The 16,470-nt window shown below is 41.9% G+C and overlaps 1 protein-coding gene across 1 annotated transcript in view; it reads left to right on the forward strand.

Moving 5' to 3' along the window:
- The window catches only part of OTUD7A (OTU deubiquitinase 7A), a 199,334-nt gene that overhangs the window by 99,084 nt on the left and 83,780 nt on the right, over nucleotides 1–16,470 (forward strand). Inside the window, exon 4 of the mRNA XM_011949258.1 lies at nucleotides 6,420–6,599. Within this exon, the coding sequence (XP_011804648.1) occupies nucleotides 6,420–6,599 (180 nt within the window). The remainder of the gene's footprint in view (nucleotides 1–6,419; nucleotides 6,600–16,470) is intronic.

Consider the following 16,470-nt stretch of genomic DNA (forward strand, 5'->3'; position numbering starts at 1 on the left):
TTACATAAACAAGAGGGCAGAGGAAGCAACCAGATATGCATTTGTCTTAGGTGAGCAGAGAGATGACTTAAGTATCTCTAAGATGACTTAGAACTCTAAGACAGAACTTAAGAGTTCTGCCTGTCCTTTGTCCCATACCTGTGGAGATAAGCTATCGATTTATATTGCCAGGGTAAAATGCAACAGAACTGTTTTAGGGCTCTGAGGCCCTAAAGGAAGATCTTGAAGCCCATAAGGAATTTCCTTGTGAGCAAATTGTGAGGGAGGTATGTAGTGTTTTTTATCTTTGTAGCTCTCTTATTTAGAAATAAAATGGGAGGCAGGTTTGCCTGACACCCTTTGACTTAGTGATTTTGGGGTCTTGAGTTTTATTTTCCTTTCATGTTGTGTATATTTCTTTTAAATATATCCCTCACCACTTTATCATTTTAGTTGCAATTGTGTATGGAATATTCTTCCATTATGTCTTCTAACATCTTTTTCTTCACAGATAAAGGCTCTTTATTTATGTGTGTTAATTTTACATCCAGTGTATGAAGTGCTAACGCTCTTCACGGACTACGTCCAGCTCTCTGACTCCCGCTTGTGGGCACGTGGGAGGAGGTAGTTCCTGGGCCCCATGTTTGGATGGGAGCCTGTGGCTAGTTCTTGCCATGGATTGTAACAGGTGAGATATCACCTCTGGACTAGAGTGTTTGATTGTTGATGGGAGATGCTCCTGGCTTTTTATCCTTCTTCCACAGTCATAGGCATAGAGTGGCTGCTCTGTGAGCCTGAATCCTGGAATGACAAGGCATGTCACAGAGCTCAGTCCGCCCATGGTGGATGTATGGAACAAGTGAAAAGAAAACCGGTGTTGTTACAACCTCTAGGATTTGGAGGCTGTTTGTTACCATGTTGTAGTCACTCCTGCTATTGATGGTACGCTCTAGGTAATTGTGTACGTCAGTGTGGTGATCTTAGTGTTTCATGGTAGTTTCCGCCGTATAAAGTTTCTGCCTTCTTATTTACTATGCAGATATTCATACCTCTTATATCTTCTGTTTCCTTATGTACTTTGGATTTGTTTTAATCAGGTGTGCAGATATGGAAATTATTATTATAAAGGAAGAAGCTTGTTCCTCACAATTCCCTGGAAGCAGGGTGCATGACACAACACACAGGGCCCCATGGGGAAGCCCTGTTTCTTTATTTCTGTTTTAGGTTGGCTACTTGACTTATTTTTCATTTTTATCATTCTTACTATGCTATCTGTAGTGTGTTTTCTCTTTTCTCCCTTATACTTTAACTTCATTTCTAAAACAATTTGACTCCTTTTTGCCCCTGAGTTTAATCTGTTTCTGTTTCATAGTCAGGAGGCAGAGGGAGCAGGAGAAAAACCAGAGCAAGAGCCTTTATTGCAGTTTCCATGGGAAGGATTGGGCAGGGCACGGCAAGCAGGCTAAGCTGGTTGAGGGTTGGCTCGTCTGAATAATTCCAGCAGGCCCAAGGTGGAGGGACCGTTCTGAGTTATCTGGTACCTGGCTCTGGGCTGATTAGAGGAGGGGAATATCGGCCTGGAAGTGTAGGAAAGGCTGTGGTTGAGGGGTCTGGGCTTTGGATTAATGGGTTTGTATATGAAAGGAAGGCTTGCAGAAGAGTAGTTTGTTATCTCCAGGAATTTGCTAGCCCAAGGAGATGCAGCCTCTCCCAGGTCACAAAGGCCCCAAGATGTCAAAGCGTCGTAAAATACAAAGAATAAAAAACATGATTAATACACTTAGTTGCCTATTGAACACTTTTGCCTTATAAGGTGGTTTTCCTCATCTTACTTAATGCTTTTTGGCCTGAATTCTACCTTGTTTGATACAAGATCATAACCTCAGTTTTGTTGTTATTGTTGTTTTGTCTTTGTCTTGTATACCTGATAAACTACTATCTGTTTTAGTTGTGACCTTTCTAAATCACTTTGCTCTAGGTGTGTCTCTTATATACAGCAAATGATTCATCTTTCTTTAATTTAGAGATAATGTAAAAATCCTTTTCTTTAAATAGTTGTGTTAAGCCTACTTAAATTTATTGCTATGACAGATATGGTTGGTTTTAGTTCTGTCATAATTTCTGGTTTTCTGTATAAATATTTTAAATGTCTTTCACTATGCTATCTTAGCTTTTTATTTTAGAATATCTTTCCTGATATTTAAAAAATTACGTTAATGGTTACTTTTTTAACCACTGGTATAACAACTATAACTACTTATAATTATGTTTATAACTAGTGGTTACATAAGTTTTCCTTTATGTAATATCCTATATCCCTTTTTCTTTAGACAATGTCAGTTTATTCCCTATATGCCTCAATAAAACAAGCTTCTATCTTCTTCCTTCATTCTCCCCTCTCTCTTCTACCATCTAATTTAACCAGTAGTATATCTTTTGTCTGTTCTTATTATTTGCCCTTCTACTATTAAATATGCTTACATGTACATATTTGACCTGTCAACTGGTTTTTTTTGTGTTTTTGTTATTGTTGTTATTTTTGAGACAGTTTCACTCTGTCGCCCAGGCTGGAGTGCAGTGGTGCAATCTTAGCTCACTGCAACCTCCACCTCCCAGGTTCAAGCAAATCTTGTGCGTCAGCGTTCTGAGCAGCTGGGACTACAGGCGTGGCCCACCATGCTCAGGTAATTTTTGTATTTTTAGTAGAGACAGGGTTTCGCCATGTTGGCCAGGCTAGTCTCAAACTCCTGGCCTCAAGTGATCTGCCCACTTTGGCCTCCCAAAAGTATGAAATACTGCACCTGGCCTGACCTGTCAACTGTAAACATTATCTTTGCAGTCTCATGTATAACAGCTGAGGCATTGCAAATTTATTCTGCTTTCTAAATTCTACCATTTTTGTTGATTATGTCATTTTCATTTTGGTACAATATTGATATTCTTCATCACTTGTATCTCTACCTTTGCTTTTCCTTAGATGTGCAGTTAAGAAAACTTACTGCTGCCTGACTGCTCCTTTGCCAAACTCTTATTCATCTCTTGATTGGCTGGAGTTCATCCTCTAGTAGTTTTCTCAAAAAGTGTCCATTTGAGAAATGTTTTCTGAACTGTTCATGTTTTAAATGGTTTGTCTACAGTCTTTATACAGAAAAGAGTAGACTAGATGTACATAAAACCTTCTTAGTTCATATTGCTTTCTTTCTTTAAGTATCTTGTAGATATGGCCCTATTGTCTTTTGGCATTGAATGTTCCTGCCAAGAAGTATATTGCCAACCTGATTTTCTTTCTTTTTTGCTTACATATTTAAAAAATTATCTTTATCTTTAAAAGAGGATAATTTTTAAAGGATATATGTTGGCATTGACTATACTAGAACAGTTTCCTTATACAGTATGACCTTTAAATATGTAAAAACAAATATTTCAAAAAGTTTGTTTCTTTAATTAAAATCTTTAAATTCTTTTTTTTCCTTTTCCATTATTTTAGATTTCTTATTTGGGGCTCCAATTATGAGTATGTTGGATTTTTTTTTTTACGTACTTTATATCTAACATTTTTCTTTAACCCTGTGTTTCTTTATTTCTGTTTTGTCTACTTATTTTTCATATTTATCATTCATTCTTACTATGCAATCTGTAGTCTGTTTTCTCTTTTCTCCCTTATAGTTTAACTTCATTCCTAAAACAATTTGACTCCTTTTCCCCCTGAATTTAGTCAGTTTCTGTTTCACCTCCTCTTGTGAGTTCACGTATATCTGATTTATAGCTTTTCTTCAGAGCTATGATAGCTTTGTACTAAATTAAAGCAGCTCATCCCTCTCTGAGTGCCAAAATACATATGTTAAATTTAACTTGAAATCCACTGCCTCTTAAGACAATGAAAATAAAATCAAATGATTTAGAAGTTTAAGGCATAAACATTTTCAGCAGTAAACTGTACTAGAGGTTGTAGTTCTTACCATGAAACCTGTGCCTGCTAGTAATCCAATAACTTGCTGTTTGGTGATAATCAGAAATTGAGGCATTCTGAAAGAAAAACTTCACAGGCAACTTCCTCAGTCTTTGAATTCTTTTGGTTAAGGTCTTCTTCCATACAGCTATACTGTCTTGCTGCTTGGAGGAACTATTCCAGGAAGAAGGAACAGAGTACGCAAATACAGAAAGATAGGATAACAGGAACATATTTTGAAGATCTGCAGGAGAAAAGGAATATTTTGAGCTGTGTGTATTGCTATCCAAAATAAATTAGAATTCTGAGCATATAGAATTAGATGAGGAGAATAGAAACTGGATAGTCAGCTAATATCTGCCATAGTCAAGATATTTGGCTTTAAAACTTAGGATGTAAGTTGTAACTAGATTAAGCTTATTCTCATAGAGATGGACTTAATCTTCAAAGGAGGGTATAAATTAAGAGTAAAGAAGAGCAAGAAGAAAAATTAGGGGAATCCATGTGTTTTAAGGGCAGGAAGAGGCAAAGGAACCAGTGAAGGGATCGTAGAGCATCCCAGGGTGCAGGAGAAGAGGAAGTATGAAAATATCCATGTTAGAATTAGGCCTCTAGTGTCCTCCATGGATTTTACGGCCACGGTGTGTTTTGGGACATGGCGTTAGTAACAGTCGAATGAGAACCTCACAGAGTATAGGTAAATCTGTGCAGAAGAGAGTAGAACCCAGCAGTTGAATGCATTAGCAAGGTGGGGATGGAGAGTGGGGATCCAGGTGAAAAGGGTAAACTCTGGTTATGAAGGGTCATGGTAGGTGGGCAACGTAGAGAAGGAGGTGTGTCAGCAACCAGGAGCCATGATGCCCAAAGCTGGGTCAGGTTCAAGGGAACGATAACGCCAAAAGCTAAGGTTTGAATCAAGGCAGATCTGTATTTGAATCTCAGCTCCATAACTTACTCACTGGCTTTTAACTCTGAGTGCTAGAAGTTAAACATAAAACAAAAACCTATAATTAATGAGAATAATGGTAACTACCATCTATTAAGCACTTTGCATAAAGGAAGAACTTTACAAACACTATCTCCTTTTCTCATTTAACCCTCATAAGAGTTCTCATTAGATGGATTGTGTTATCCTAGTTGTACAGGAAGGAATGCAAGGCCTTAGGTGATGAAATGATATATTCACCACCAGAGAATTAGTTAGAAGGTGGAACCAGGGCTCAAAACCAGGCTCTAGAACCTGTGTTCTTGACTGTTCTTCTGGGTTGCATTCCTTCCCAGAAGTGAGTATCCCGGCATCAGGGACACGTATCCTGTGGCTGCCCCAGTCTTCAGCCTCAGGTTTCACCATGGGCCTCTGCGCCTTTCCTTCTCATCCTTACTTGATGTGACATCTGTTGAGGTTCCCAGTAACTTAAAATGGAAAAGATGAGAAGGGAGCTTATATTTTTTTGCTCCTTAAAATTAAGGCTAACTTTTTAATTCTTTAATTTCTTTTTAAATTTTTTTTAATTTTTAATTTTTATGGATACATAATAGTTGTACCTACTGACGGGGCAGATGTGATATTTTGATACAAGCATACAGTGTGTAGTGATCAAATCTGGCTAATCGGGATATCCATCAACTCAAACATGCATCATTTCTTTGTGTTGGGAACATTCCAAATCTATGCTTCTGGTTATGTTGAAATATACAATATTGTTAACTATAGTTGCCCAGTCGTGCTATAGGACGATGCCTAACTGAATCGGATGCAGTGTGTGACACTCCTTCCTGCTGTTACAAGTCCACCGACTCTCAGAGTCGGGAATCAGAGTGCCCACGCTGCCTCCAACTCCCCAGTGTAGCTGCGCCTAGTGCTACGAAGTGCCAGTCCAGCACCCCGTGTCGGGGTGGGAGCCCTGCTGAGTGTGTACCCACACAGGGCACACCTGCCCAGCCTAGCATCGCACCCGCTGCAGGGCTTGAGCTTGGAAGCCTATCTCCTACCAACACTCACTAACAAGAGAATTCCTCCCAAGCTTCTGCTTCTCTCATAGTAAGCTTAAAAAGTAAAACTCTGAGCAAAAGCCCAAAGAAACTTTGAGAATTATTTCAATTCATGTTTCTTTAATTGACACTTTGTTCCCCTCAGAGAGTAAGCTCTACAACTTGATTTTCACAGGCGGATGTGATAATCAGGGGTGCAGTGTTTAGGGGGTGTGTGTGTGTGTGGGTGTGTGTGTGTGTGTGTGTGTGTGTGTTTGAACCTAAAGGCTCTGAGACTGTGTGTAGTCACATATTTTAGATGGACGTCAATTATGGGTATGAAATTCTACTTTTAGAGTCATGCAGAGGGCCATTTTCCCCTTTGAAAAATGAGAACTACTGGTAGAAAATTCATTAGTTTATGTCCTCATGGGAAACCCTTCTTGTCACGGTTCTTCTCTATGATGAGACCATTATTCATGCATTCGTATTGTCACCTCTTGTCGCTTCTTGTCCACAGGCAAAAACTGGGACCTGACAGCCGCTCTGAGCGACTATGAGCAGCTCCGCCAGGTGCACACAGCCAATCTGCCGCATGTGTTCAACGAAGGGAGGGGTCCCAAGCAGCCAGAGCGAGAGCCACAGCCCGGGCACAAGGTGGAGCGGCCCTGCCTGCAGAGGCAGGACGACATTGCCCAAGGTACCGCTGAGGGACTGAGCCTGGGCACAGCTGCCCAGGCCAGTGCACCGCAGCTCGCAGGTGGGTTGGGTGGTACAAAGAATGGTGGGGTCATCACCTCCCAGGTGCAGACAAATTGGACTCTCAGTGCCTTCTTCCTCACACTATGCCGAAATGTCCTTTGTTGCTTCTATCCATGGCTCTAGCCTCTACCTCAGAAAAGCGGAAAAATGAGTCTGATTTCCTAGGACCCCAAAAGCCCAATAAGTGAGTAAAAGCCAGCATTCCTCCTAGAGTCCTGGTTTTTTCAGACCAAACATCTCTAGTTCTTTTACTTATTTCCAAAGTAGCAGTCTCCAAGTCTGTTCAGTGCCACATTTCTTGCCCCATGCGCTCCATCTTCTCTATCCTTTTTCTTCATTATGAAAGTAAGACATGCTTATTATAACAAAGGAAACAATACTGAGATATATGAGGAACACTTAAGAACATTCTCCTGCACACCTCCCAGATCTCATCAGTATAATGACGACTGATAACATCCTGGTGGTCTCCTCCTGCTCCTCTTGCTATCTTGTTCAAAATCAAACGCATCAGAGTCAAATGCACAGCACACTGCAAAGTGCTTGTTTCACTGAGCAGGAGATGATGAACATAATCTCTTAATAGCTACATTTTACTCTATAATGTGTTAATTTTTAGATCGCTGCTGTATTCATGGTGATTCTGTTTTTGCTTGGGTTTTTGTCGTTGTTATTATTTGTTAATTGCCACTGCAAGCAATGCTGAAAGAAACGTCTTTATACCTGTAATCTTACATACTGGTGCTTTTGTTTCTATAGGTTTGCATTCCCAGAATGGATTTGCTGTGCCAACACATGTGTGTTTCTAGCTGAATAATTTTAGGACTTCTTTCCTGACATATTTCTACTCCCCGTGTGTGAAACCGGGTGTTTCCCTTCATTCTTGCCAGCACTGGATATTACAATGTATGGTGTGTTTGGCCATTCTTGCACCGCTATAAAGAAATACCTAAAGTTGGGTAATTTATTTTAAAAAGAGGATTTATTGGCTCATGGTTCTTCAGGCTGTACAGGAAGTAGGGTACTGGCATCTACTCAGCTTCTGGGGAGGCCTCAGGAAGCTTACAGTCATGCAGAAGGCAAAGGGAACAGGCACTCCACAGGGCCAGAGCAGGAGCAAGGGAGAGTGAGTTGGAAGGCAGCGGTGCTGCATACTTTTAAATGATCAGATCTCATGTGAACTCAGAGTGAGAGCTCACTTATCACCGAGAGGATGGCCCAAGCAATTCATGAAGGATCTCCCCCCACCCATGATCCAAACACGTCCCACTAGGCCTCACCTCCAAGATGGCGGATTACATTTCAATATGAGATCTGGGTGGTGACAGATATCCAGACTATATCATTCCACTCCTGGGCCCTCCCAAATCTCATGTCCTTCTCATTGCAAAATACAACCACGCCTTCCCAGCAGTCCCCCATACTCTTGACTTGTTCCAGCACTAACTCGAAAGTCCAAATTCTCATCTGAGTCAAGGCAAGTCCCTTCCACCTGTGAGCCTGTAAAATCAAAAACAAGTTATTCACACCCAAAATACAATGGGGTATAGACATTGGGTAAGCATTCCCATTCCAAAAGGGAGACATTGGCCAAAAGAAAGGGGCTCCAGGCCCCACACAAGTTCAAAACCTAGCCAGACAATCATTAAACCTTAAAGCTCCAAAATAATCTCCTTTGACTCCGTATCTCACATCCAGGGCACACCAGTGCAAGAGGTGGACTCCCAAGACCTTGGGCAGCTCTGCCCCTGTGGCTTTCCAGAGTTCAGTCCCCACTGCTGCTCTCTGCTTGCAGCTTTTCCAGGTGCAGGGTGCAAGCCACCAGTAGATCTACCATTCTGGAGTCTGGAAGGTGGTGGCCCCCTTCTCACGGCTCTGCTAGGCAGTGCCCCCATGAGGACTCTGTGTAGGGTCTTCCGCCTCACGTTTCCCCTTGGCACTGCCCTAGTGAGGTTGCCTGTGAGGGCTGTGCCCCTGCTGCAGACTTCTACCTGGACACCCAGGCTTTTCCATACATCCTCTGAAATCTAGGCAGAGGTTGCCAAACCTCATTCACTCTTGCATTCTACATGTCTACAGGTGTTTAACACCATGAGAAAGTCACCAAGGCTTATGGCTTGCACCCTCTGAAGCAGCAGCCTGAACTGTATCTGGGACCTTTTGAGCCAAGGCTGGAGCTGGAGCAGCCAGGATGTAGGGAGCAGTGTCCCAAAGCTGCACAAGGTAGCAGGGCCCTGGGCCTGGCCCCTGAAACCATTCTTTCCAACTAGGCCTCTAGGCCTTTGATGGGAGGGGCTGCTGTGAAGGTCTCTGAAATGCCTTAGGGCCTTTTCACCATTGTGTTGGGCATTAGCACTCACCTAACTCCCTTTTTATTATGCAAATATCTCTAGCAAGTAGTTGCTCCTCAGCCTGCTCAAATTCTTCTGAAAAAGCTTTTTCTTTCTTTGCCACATGGCTAGGCTGCAAATTTTTCAAACATTTACATTCTGCTTCCCTTTTACATTCTGCTTCCCTTGAATATAAGTTCCAACTCGTTTCTCTGCTCCAGCATCTGAATGCAGACTGTTAGAAGCAGCCATGCCACTTCTTGAATACTTTGCTGCTTATCAATTTCTTCTACCACATACCCTAAATCATCAAGTTCAACCTTCCACAGATCCCTAGGGTATGAACAGAATGTAGCTGAGCTCTTTGCTTGTAGCAGGACAAGCAGGACAAGCTGCAGACAAAACTCCTCAGACACCAAGTTAAAGAAGGAAGGGGTTTATTTGGCTGGGGGCCTCGGCAAGACTCCTGTCTCAAGAGCTGAGCTCCCTGATTGAGCAATTTCTATTCCTTTTAAGGGCTCACAACTCTAACAGGCTGTGCATGAGAGGGTTGTGATCCACTGAGCAAGCACAGGATACGTGACTGGGGGCTGCATGCACCGGTAATTAGACTGGAACAAAGCAGGACAGGGATTTTCACAGTGCTTTTCTATACAATGTCTGTAATCTATAGATAACATAACCGATTAGTTCAGGGATCAGTCTCTAACTACCAGGCCCAGGGTGCGGTGCCGGGCTGTCTGCCTGTGGATTTCATTTCTGCCTTTTAGTTTTTACTTTTTCTTTCTTTGGAGGCAGAAATTGGGCATAAGACAACATGAGGGGTGGTCTCCTCCCTTATGCTAAGGCAAAACATGTGACATTTGCTCCAATACCCAATAATTTATTCATATCCATCTGAGACCTCCTCAGCCTTGACTCTGTTGTCCATTTCATTATCCATATTTTGGTCATAACCATTTAACCAATCCCTAAGAAGTTCCAAACTTTCCCTCACTTGCTGTCTTCTTCTGAACCCTCCAGACTTCCAGCCTCTGCCCATTTCCCATTTCCTAAGTTGCTTTCACATTTTCAGGTACCCCTTGGTACTGATTTTCTATGTTAGTCCATTCTTGCATTGCTATAAAGAAATATCTGAGGCTGGGTGATTTATAAAGAAAAGAGGTTTACTTGGCTCATGGTTCTGCAGGCTTAAAGGAAGCATGGTGCTGGCATCAGCTCAGCTTCTGGGAAGACCTCAGGAAGCTTAAAATCATGGCAGAGGCCAAAGAGGGAACAGGCACTTTACATGGCCAGAGCTGGAGCAAGAGAGAGAGAGTGGTGGGTGGGAGGTCCCCGCCAAGACTGGGAATCACATTTCAACTTGAGATTTGGAGACAAATGTCCAAACTACCTCAAATGTGTTTATGTTGTTTTTCTACTCTGAAGAGTGGAAAATGGTGTCTTGTTTACACTCTCATCTTGCCATTTGCTTGTTAGGCCATTGGATTTCCCCTTTGTAACTTGGCTGTTCATGTACTTTGTCCATTTTCTATTGATTGGTTTGCCTTTTCTTATCAATTTGTTGCTCTCTTTGTAATAAAGACTAAAACATATATTTCGTGTGTGTGTGTGTGTGTGTGTGTGTGTGTGTGTGTGTTTCCCACTGTATCACTTGCCTTAGGACTTTCTTTTCAGAATGTTTTTCCATACACAATGTTTACATTATCTTGCTCTCATGGCTGATGAGCTTTCTCTCTCACTTTGGAAGGTGGAAGATTTCTTGGACTATAGAGTTACTGAAATATATTCTTTTTTTTTTTTTTTTTTTTTGAGATGGAGTCTTGCTCTGTCACCCAGGCTAGAGTGCAGTGGCACAATCTCGGCTCACTGCAAGCTCTGCCTCGCAGGTTCACACCATTCTCCTGCCTCATCCTCCCAAGTAGCTGGGACTACAGGTGCCTGCCACACGCCCAGCTAATTTTTTTGTATTTTTAGTAGAGATGGGGTTTCACTGTGTTAGCCAGGATGGTCTCGATCTCCTGACCTTGTGATCCGCCTGCCTCAGCCTCCCAAAGTGCTGGGATTACAGTCATGAGCTACCACGCCTGGCCTGAAATATATTCTTATATTTAATTTAAATTTTGTTCTTTGAGTCTTTTCATCAATTTGAAATTTTTATAATAGCAAATAATCTGGTTTTGCTTTCTTCTGGATTGAGAGTGAGTTATTCAAGTACATTTCCCCACTGAACTGAACTAAAATGCCAGCCTTGCCTTATATTAAATTCTCAACATACCTGGACCTATTTCCATACTTTGTTCTGCCCACCCCATGGCTGCCCCCCGTTACACTTGACTCAGTGGTTTCACAGGGTATCACTCTCCGCTAAGCAAACCCTTCTATTGCTATGCTTTTCCTTTTTTTTTTTTTTGCTGTTTTTGAATATTTATTTTGCCATCTAAACCTTAAAATTATAATTCTGAGTGGAATTGGAATAGATTTTTATTTCATTTTAAAAATAATTTGCATTTGTAATATTGTTCTTCTATCCAAGAACATTATGTATGCCTCTCCACATATTCAGATTCTGTTCAGATTTTAGGCATGGAAAAAAGAAACTCATTTTTTACTTATTTGTCTTTTATCCAGTGAGCTACATAAATTCTCTTATTAGTTCTAATAATTTGTCCTAAGAGAATCACTTAGATATCTAAGTATACAGTAGTAGCATCTGAAATAATTGTATGTTCTTCATATTTATATAATTAATTCAGTTTTTTATTTTATTGTATTAGGTAGACTCTCCTGAACTGTTGAGAATGAATGCTGTCTTTGTTTCTATTAGCTCAGCCTATCATTCAAGCTATATTTGAATCTATATCTTGGATTATTCTTGACTGTTTATTCTGTTGTTTAGAAAAGCCATAATTGAGTTAGAAATTTTAATACATATTATCTGTGTCTTCTCTGAGTTTCATCCTTTCTGCTGTATTTGTTTTGATGCTATCTTGTTAGGTATATGTATATTCATAATTTTTTAGATTATCTTGCTCTAGTATGTTTTTTAACCAATATATAGGCTGTCTCCTTGTCAAGCCATTTGATATAATAGTTTTTATCTTGAAATCTGCTTTTGTTGATATTAAACAGCTACCCTGGCTTTCTATTGGTTCATATTTGCCAGAAATATCATTTTTTCTGCTGATATAATTTCAACTTTTCTTTATCCTTTCATGTTAAATGTGATTCTTGTAGACAACTTATTATTAGGTTTTATTTTATTATCCAATCCAAGAATCTCTGTCTTTTGAGTAGTTAATTCAATCCATCCTTCTGTCCTATCTTCTCTATCTAACTGAATTTTTCTACTGGTTTTCAAGTTACACATTCTACTTTTACTCACATTGCGATTACTGCTATTCTATTAAAATCAATATTTTGGTTTTCTTCCTATTATTTTTAAAAACTTAACAACTATATTTTCCCCTGCAAAATACATCCCTTAATATGATTTTATGTTGTTCTGTCCTGCCTCTACTTGCTCTCAAACATATTTAGATACTTTTTGTTGCCTTTGCTTATTTAGATAACAATTAACTCCTTTATTTATTCACATGTATTCATTTCTCTTTTGCAAAAACAAAAAACAAAAAACTTCCTCAAAGACTACTTCCAAAAAGAATTTTTGTATGGTGAATCTTCGAAGGCCTTTAGTGCCTAAAAAGGTTTACATAATATACTTATATTTTCATTTAGTAGATTAAAAACTCTAGATTGAAATTATTTGCTTTGAACACTTTCCACCCTTTCCTCCATCGTGTTCTTGCAGCTTGTTCCTCATGTCTTCTAAGAGATTCACTTGACCTGATGTTTTCGCATCCCCATTTATTCTGCACATGAATGCATTATTAGTCTCATTAACATTTTTTCATCCCAAGTTAATTCTTTGTCATTATTATTATTATTATTATTATTTTGCACTCTGATATTCTCTTTATCTCTTTGCACATATTTACTGGGCTCATTTTTTAATCTAGTCCTCCTGGCCAGTACTTTGTTGCCTTTCTTTAACAGTTTCCCTGGAAGCTCCTGGGGCGTGCGGTTATCATCCATCTTCACTTGCACTGGAGCACAGGCTCTGGTGGATGCTCCTCCAGATGAGAGGCGGGGAAGGGTCCTCAAGCTGGAGAGCCTTGGATGTTGTCATTTGGCTTCCAGAAGTTCCCCGCCTGTTCCCCTCCACACAGCTGGACTATCTCCTGAGGGCTGCTCCCAGCTCCTCTCATCTAGAAAGTCCTTGTTTCCTGTAGGGACTGCCCCGTTCTGGTGTAACTGCCAAGCTCCCCGGTATGTTAGGGAAAGGAGGGGAGTAGTGCTCATGGTGACTGGTGCCCCACCCAGCTGTGCTCCAGCACCACCTGACGTTCTCCAGCTGGCACAGGGTCGGGGCTGGGGGATGATAGGGAAGGCAGGCCATGCTGGAGAGAGGAAAGGCAGGACCAGACGCCCTACCCCAGGCCCTCTCGGTCAGCCTCACCCATTCCCACCTCCTGCCCCTGGGGATTTCCAGGTGGGCGTAAGGACAGGACACTGAGGCTGTGCACTGTCTTGCCCCTCTTGTTGATTATTCTTAAATTCGGTTTCATTTCTGCCATTAGACCTGACTCCAGAGGAACCACCTCTTCTAGTCATTGGCTCGGTCTTGTTCTCAGGGCCTTCCTTGACTGTAGCACACGGTTAAGGCTCCTGGTGTCTTTCATGCAGCAGCAGTCCAGACAGATGACCACATGGCCGTTCCTGCTCTTTTGAGCTGGCAGCAAACAAACCAACCCACTATCTTATCCTCCTGGTACAGAGGCTAGAAGGACCCTCCTGTCTGCTACCAGAGAGGTTGGCAGAATCAGGGCCTAGTAAGTGTAGCTGTTACATACTGTGATCTGACTTTTCTTAGATACCATTTAAGAAAAAAAAATAGGACTCTATCCCAGCATAATCCTATTAATTGAGGCTTGTGAGTAATCATATCGATTCCTATTGAATTACAGAGTTTCCGAATTGAATTTATGTCTCCTTTAGTTGAGTTCTTCCTGAAACCATAGTGTGCTAAAACGGAAAATGGAACATTTCATATTCTAAATCAGGGGCCAGAAAATGACCTGTCAGCCCAATCTGGCCTGCTTTTTAAGTAAAGTTTTATTGGAACTCCCCCACGCTCACTCATGTATGTGCTGTCTTCGGCAGCTTTAGTGCTGCAAAGACAGAGGTGAGTAGTTGAGACTGCATGGCTCACAAAGCCTAAAATATTTCTATCTCACCCTTTAGGAAAAGTTTTGTCCACTTGTTTTAAAATGTACCCAGGATCCGTTTTAATCAGGTATCATAAGACACGCAAACCACAGAAATTACTGATGAAGGTGGAAACAGGCCAAGGACAGCATGCAGGGCCACATTGGGAGGTGCGGGTCGCACGGCGGTAGGAGAGAGAGGAAGCACGGACCAAAGCCTTTGTGATGGTTTCTATGGGAAGGCAGGGTAGGGGGAGCAGCCCCTACCCCAGCTAGTGTGCATAACTGCAGCCAGCTCAGGGGCAAAGGGCCTGTCTCCGGCTGCCTGATACCTGGCCTGAAGTGCTTAGGGCAAAGGAACGTTGCCTCCTGGAGAGTAAGAGCCAGCTGGAGAGGGTGGTTGGGAGTGTAGAGTCTGGATTGGCAGCTCTGCATAGGACAGGCATGCTGCCAGGCAAGGCCTTTGCCATCTCTAACATCAGTTCACCCAGGAGGGGCAGCCTCTCCCCAGTCAGGGAGGTCCCAGGTGCCAGAGCAACAAAAACTAAGAAAATAAGGAAACACAGGGTCAGGTGCAGTGGCTTATTCCTGTAATCCTCGCTGAGCCCAAGTGTTCGAGACCAGACTGGGCAACACAGCAAGACCCCATCTCTGTAAAAATTAAAAATAAAAGGAAAATAAATGAAAAAAGAATTTATAGTCAATACATCTCCCCTTTGTCAGTGGCAAGGAAATTCTGCACATTCTTATACTATGTTCTGTTTTGTTTTTTAATCTTTCTGTGTTTTTCTGAGACATAACTTTGATCATGGTAATTCCTGTAAAACATTTTATTTATACATCCAAAAGCAGAATCACTGAGTTCACATTTAAAGAATCAGTATGTGAGTGTGTGTGTTTGTGACTCTGTGTGTGTGTGAGAGAGAGATGATACATGTGCATTCCTGGGGTGTCACGGGAAATGTTAGAATTAGGAGCATATATTTCGCATTATATGATCGTCAACACAATCTATTAATATTTTTAGTTCAAAAATACTTTTTTCCTTTAGACTCCAAATATTTCATGTTTAGAACTACAGAACAGCATCCTGTTGTCCTAGGAGTCACCATGTTTCTGAGACCCTTGAAGTGTCTCATGTCGGTGCTGATTGATGGGCCAGGAGGAGCATGGGTGCCCCTGACCAGCAGGTGCCCACTGTTGAGAGCAACCTCGAGATTGTCTGTCCCACTGACTGCGGGTGCATATAGCACCTCAATTCTCTAATGCCTGATGTCCCTCTCCATCAGGTCCCCAAAAATGGGGCAGTTCCTTCTTTCCCGGATGCAAAAATGGTAGTATGTGGCAAGATGAGCGGCCTCAGCATGGCTTGCCCGAGGTAGAAAGACACAAGCCTCCGCTGCTCCTGCACTCAAGTACCTGAAGCAGTGTGGGAAGCAGTGGGCCATCCCCCACCCCCCAAGCTGGGCCCACACCCTCCCTCCCTCTTCTTTCTATCTGCCTGTGTGGCTTAACGTCTCTTTTTACCTTTCCTCAAAATACAAAGAACTTAATCCTGTTGGTCTCAGAGTGAAAGTGAAGGTGAATCTAAACCACCCATTGTGAAATATAGTCTGTCTCTGTGACTCTGTATTCATTTTAATGGGAAAATACGCGAACCTTCTGGGAACTCACTTTGGGTTTAAAACTAACTTGCCACAGGATCGAAAAGCCTATGCTTTTTAGTCTGTCTTAACAAAACTCCATGAATGCCATTTCTGTCCAGTGCTCTTGCAGGTGGGGAAGGAGGACGCTGCTGTTCCGGGTGAAGGCTGGGGCTGGGTTTTCCGTGTGACCATGGTGTGCTGGTCAGCGTGGACCTCAGAGGGGCATTGCCGGAGCACAGACCTCACTAGTGGGCAGGCTGAACTAGAGGACAGTGGGAGTCCTTGGGACCTCAGGGAATAGCCTCAGGAACTTGCCACAGGGCTTAGACAATCCTTATTTAGACGTAATTTAGGCAGCACAGGCAGCAGGTTTTTGAATGAAACACCAGAGACGGCGCTTTCCTGAGAACAATGACAGATCTGCCGCCTTGCTAGAAAGACCTCTCCTTACTGAAAACACTGACTGTGAAAAAAGATAACCTATTCCTAACACATATTTAAACATTCTTGTTTTATGTGCATTGTTAGTCATTAGAACACAGAGCTTAGAAAAACAAGTGTGCTTT

Source organism: Colobus angolensis, unplaced genomic scaffold (assembly GCF_000951035.1).
Source record: "Colobus angolensis palliatus isolate OR3802 unplaced genomic scaffold, Cang.pa_1.0 Scaffold294, whole genome shotgun sequence".
NCBI lineage: Eukaryota > Metazoa > Chordata > Mammalia > Primates > Cercopithecidae > Colobus > Colobus angolensis.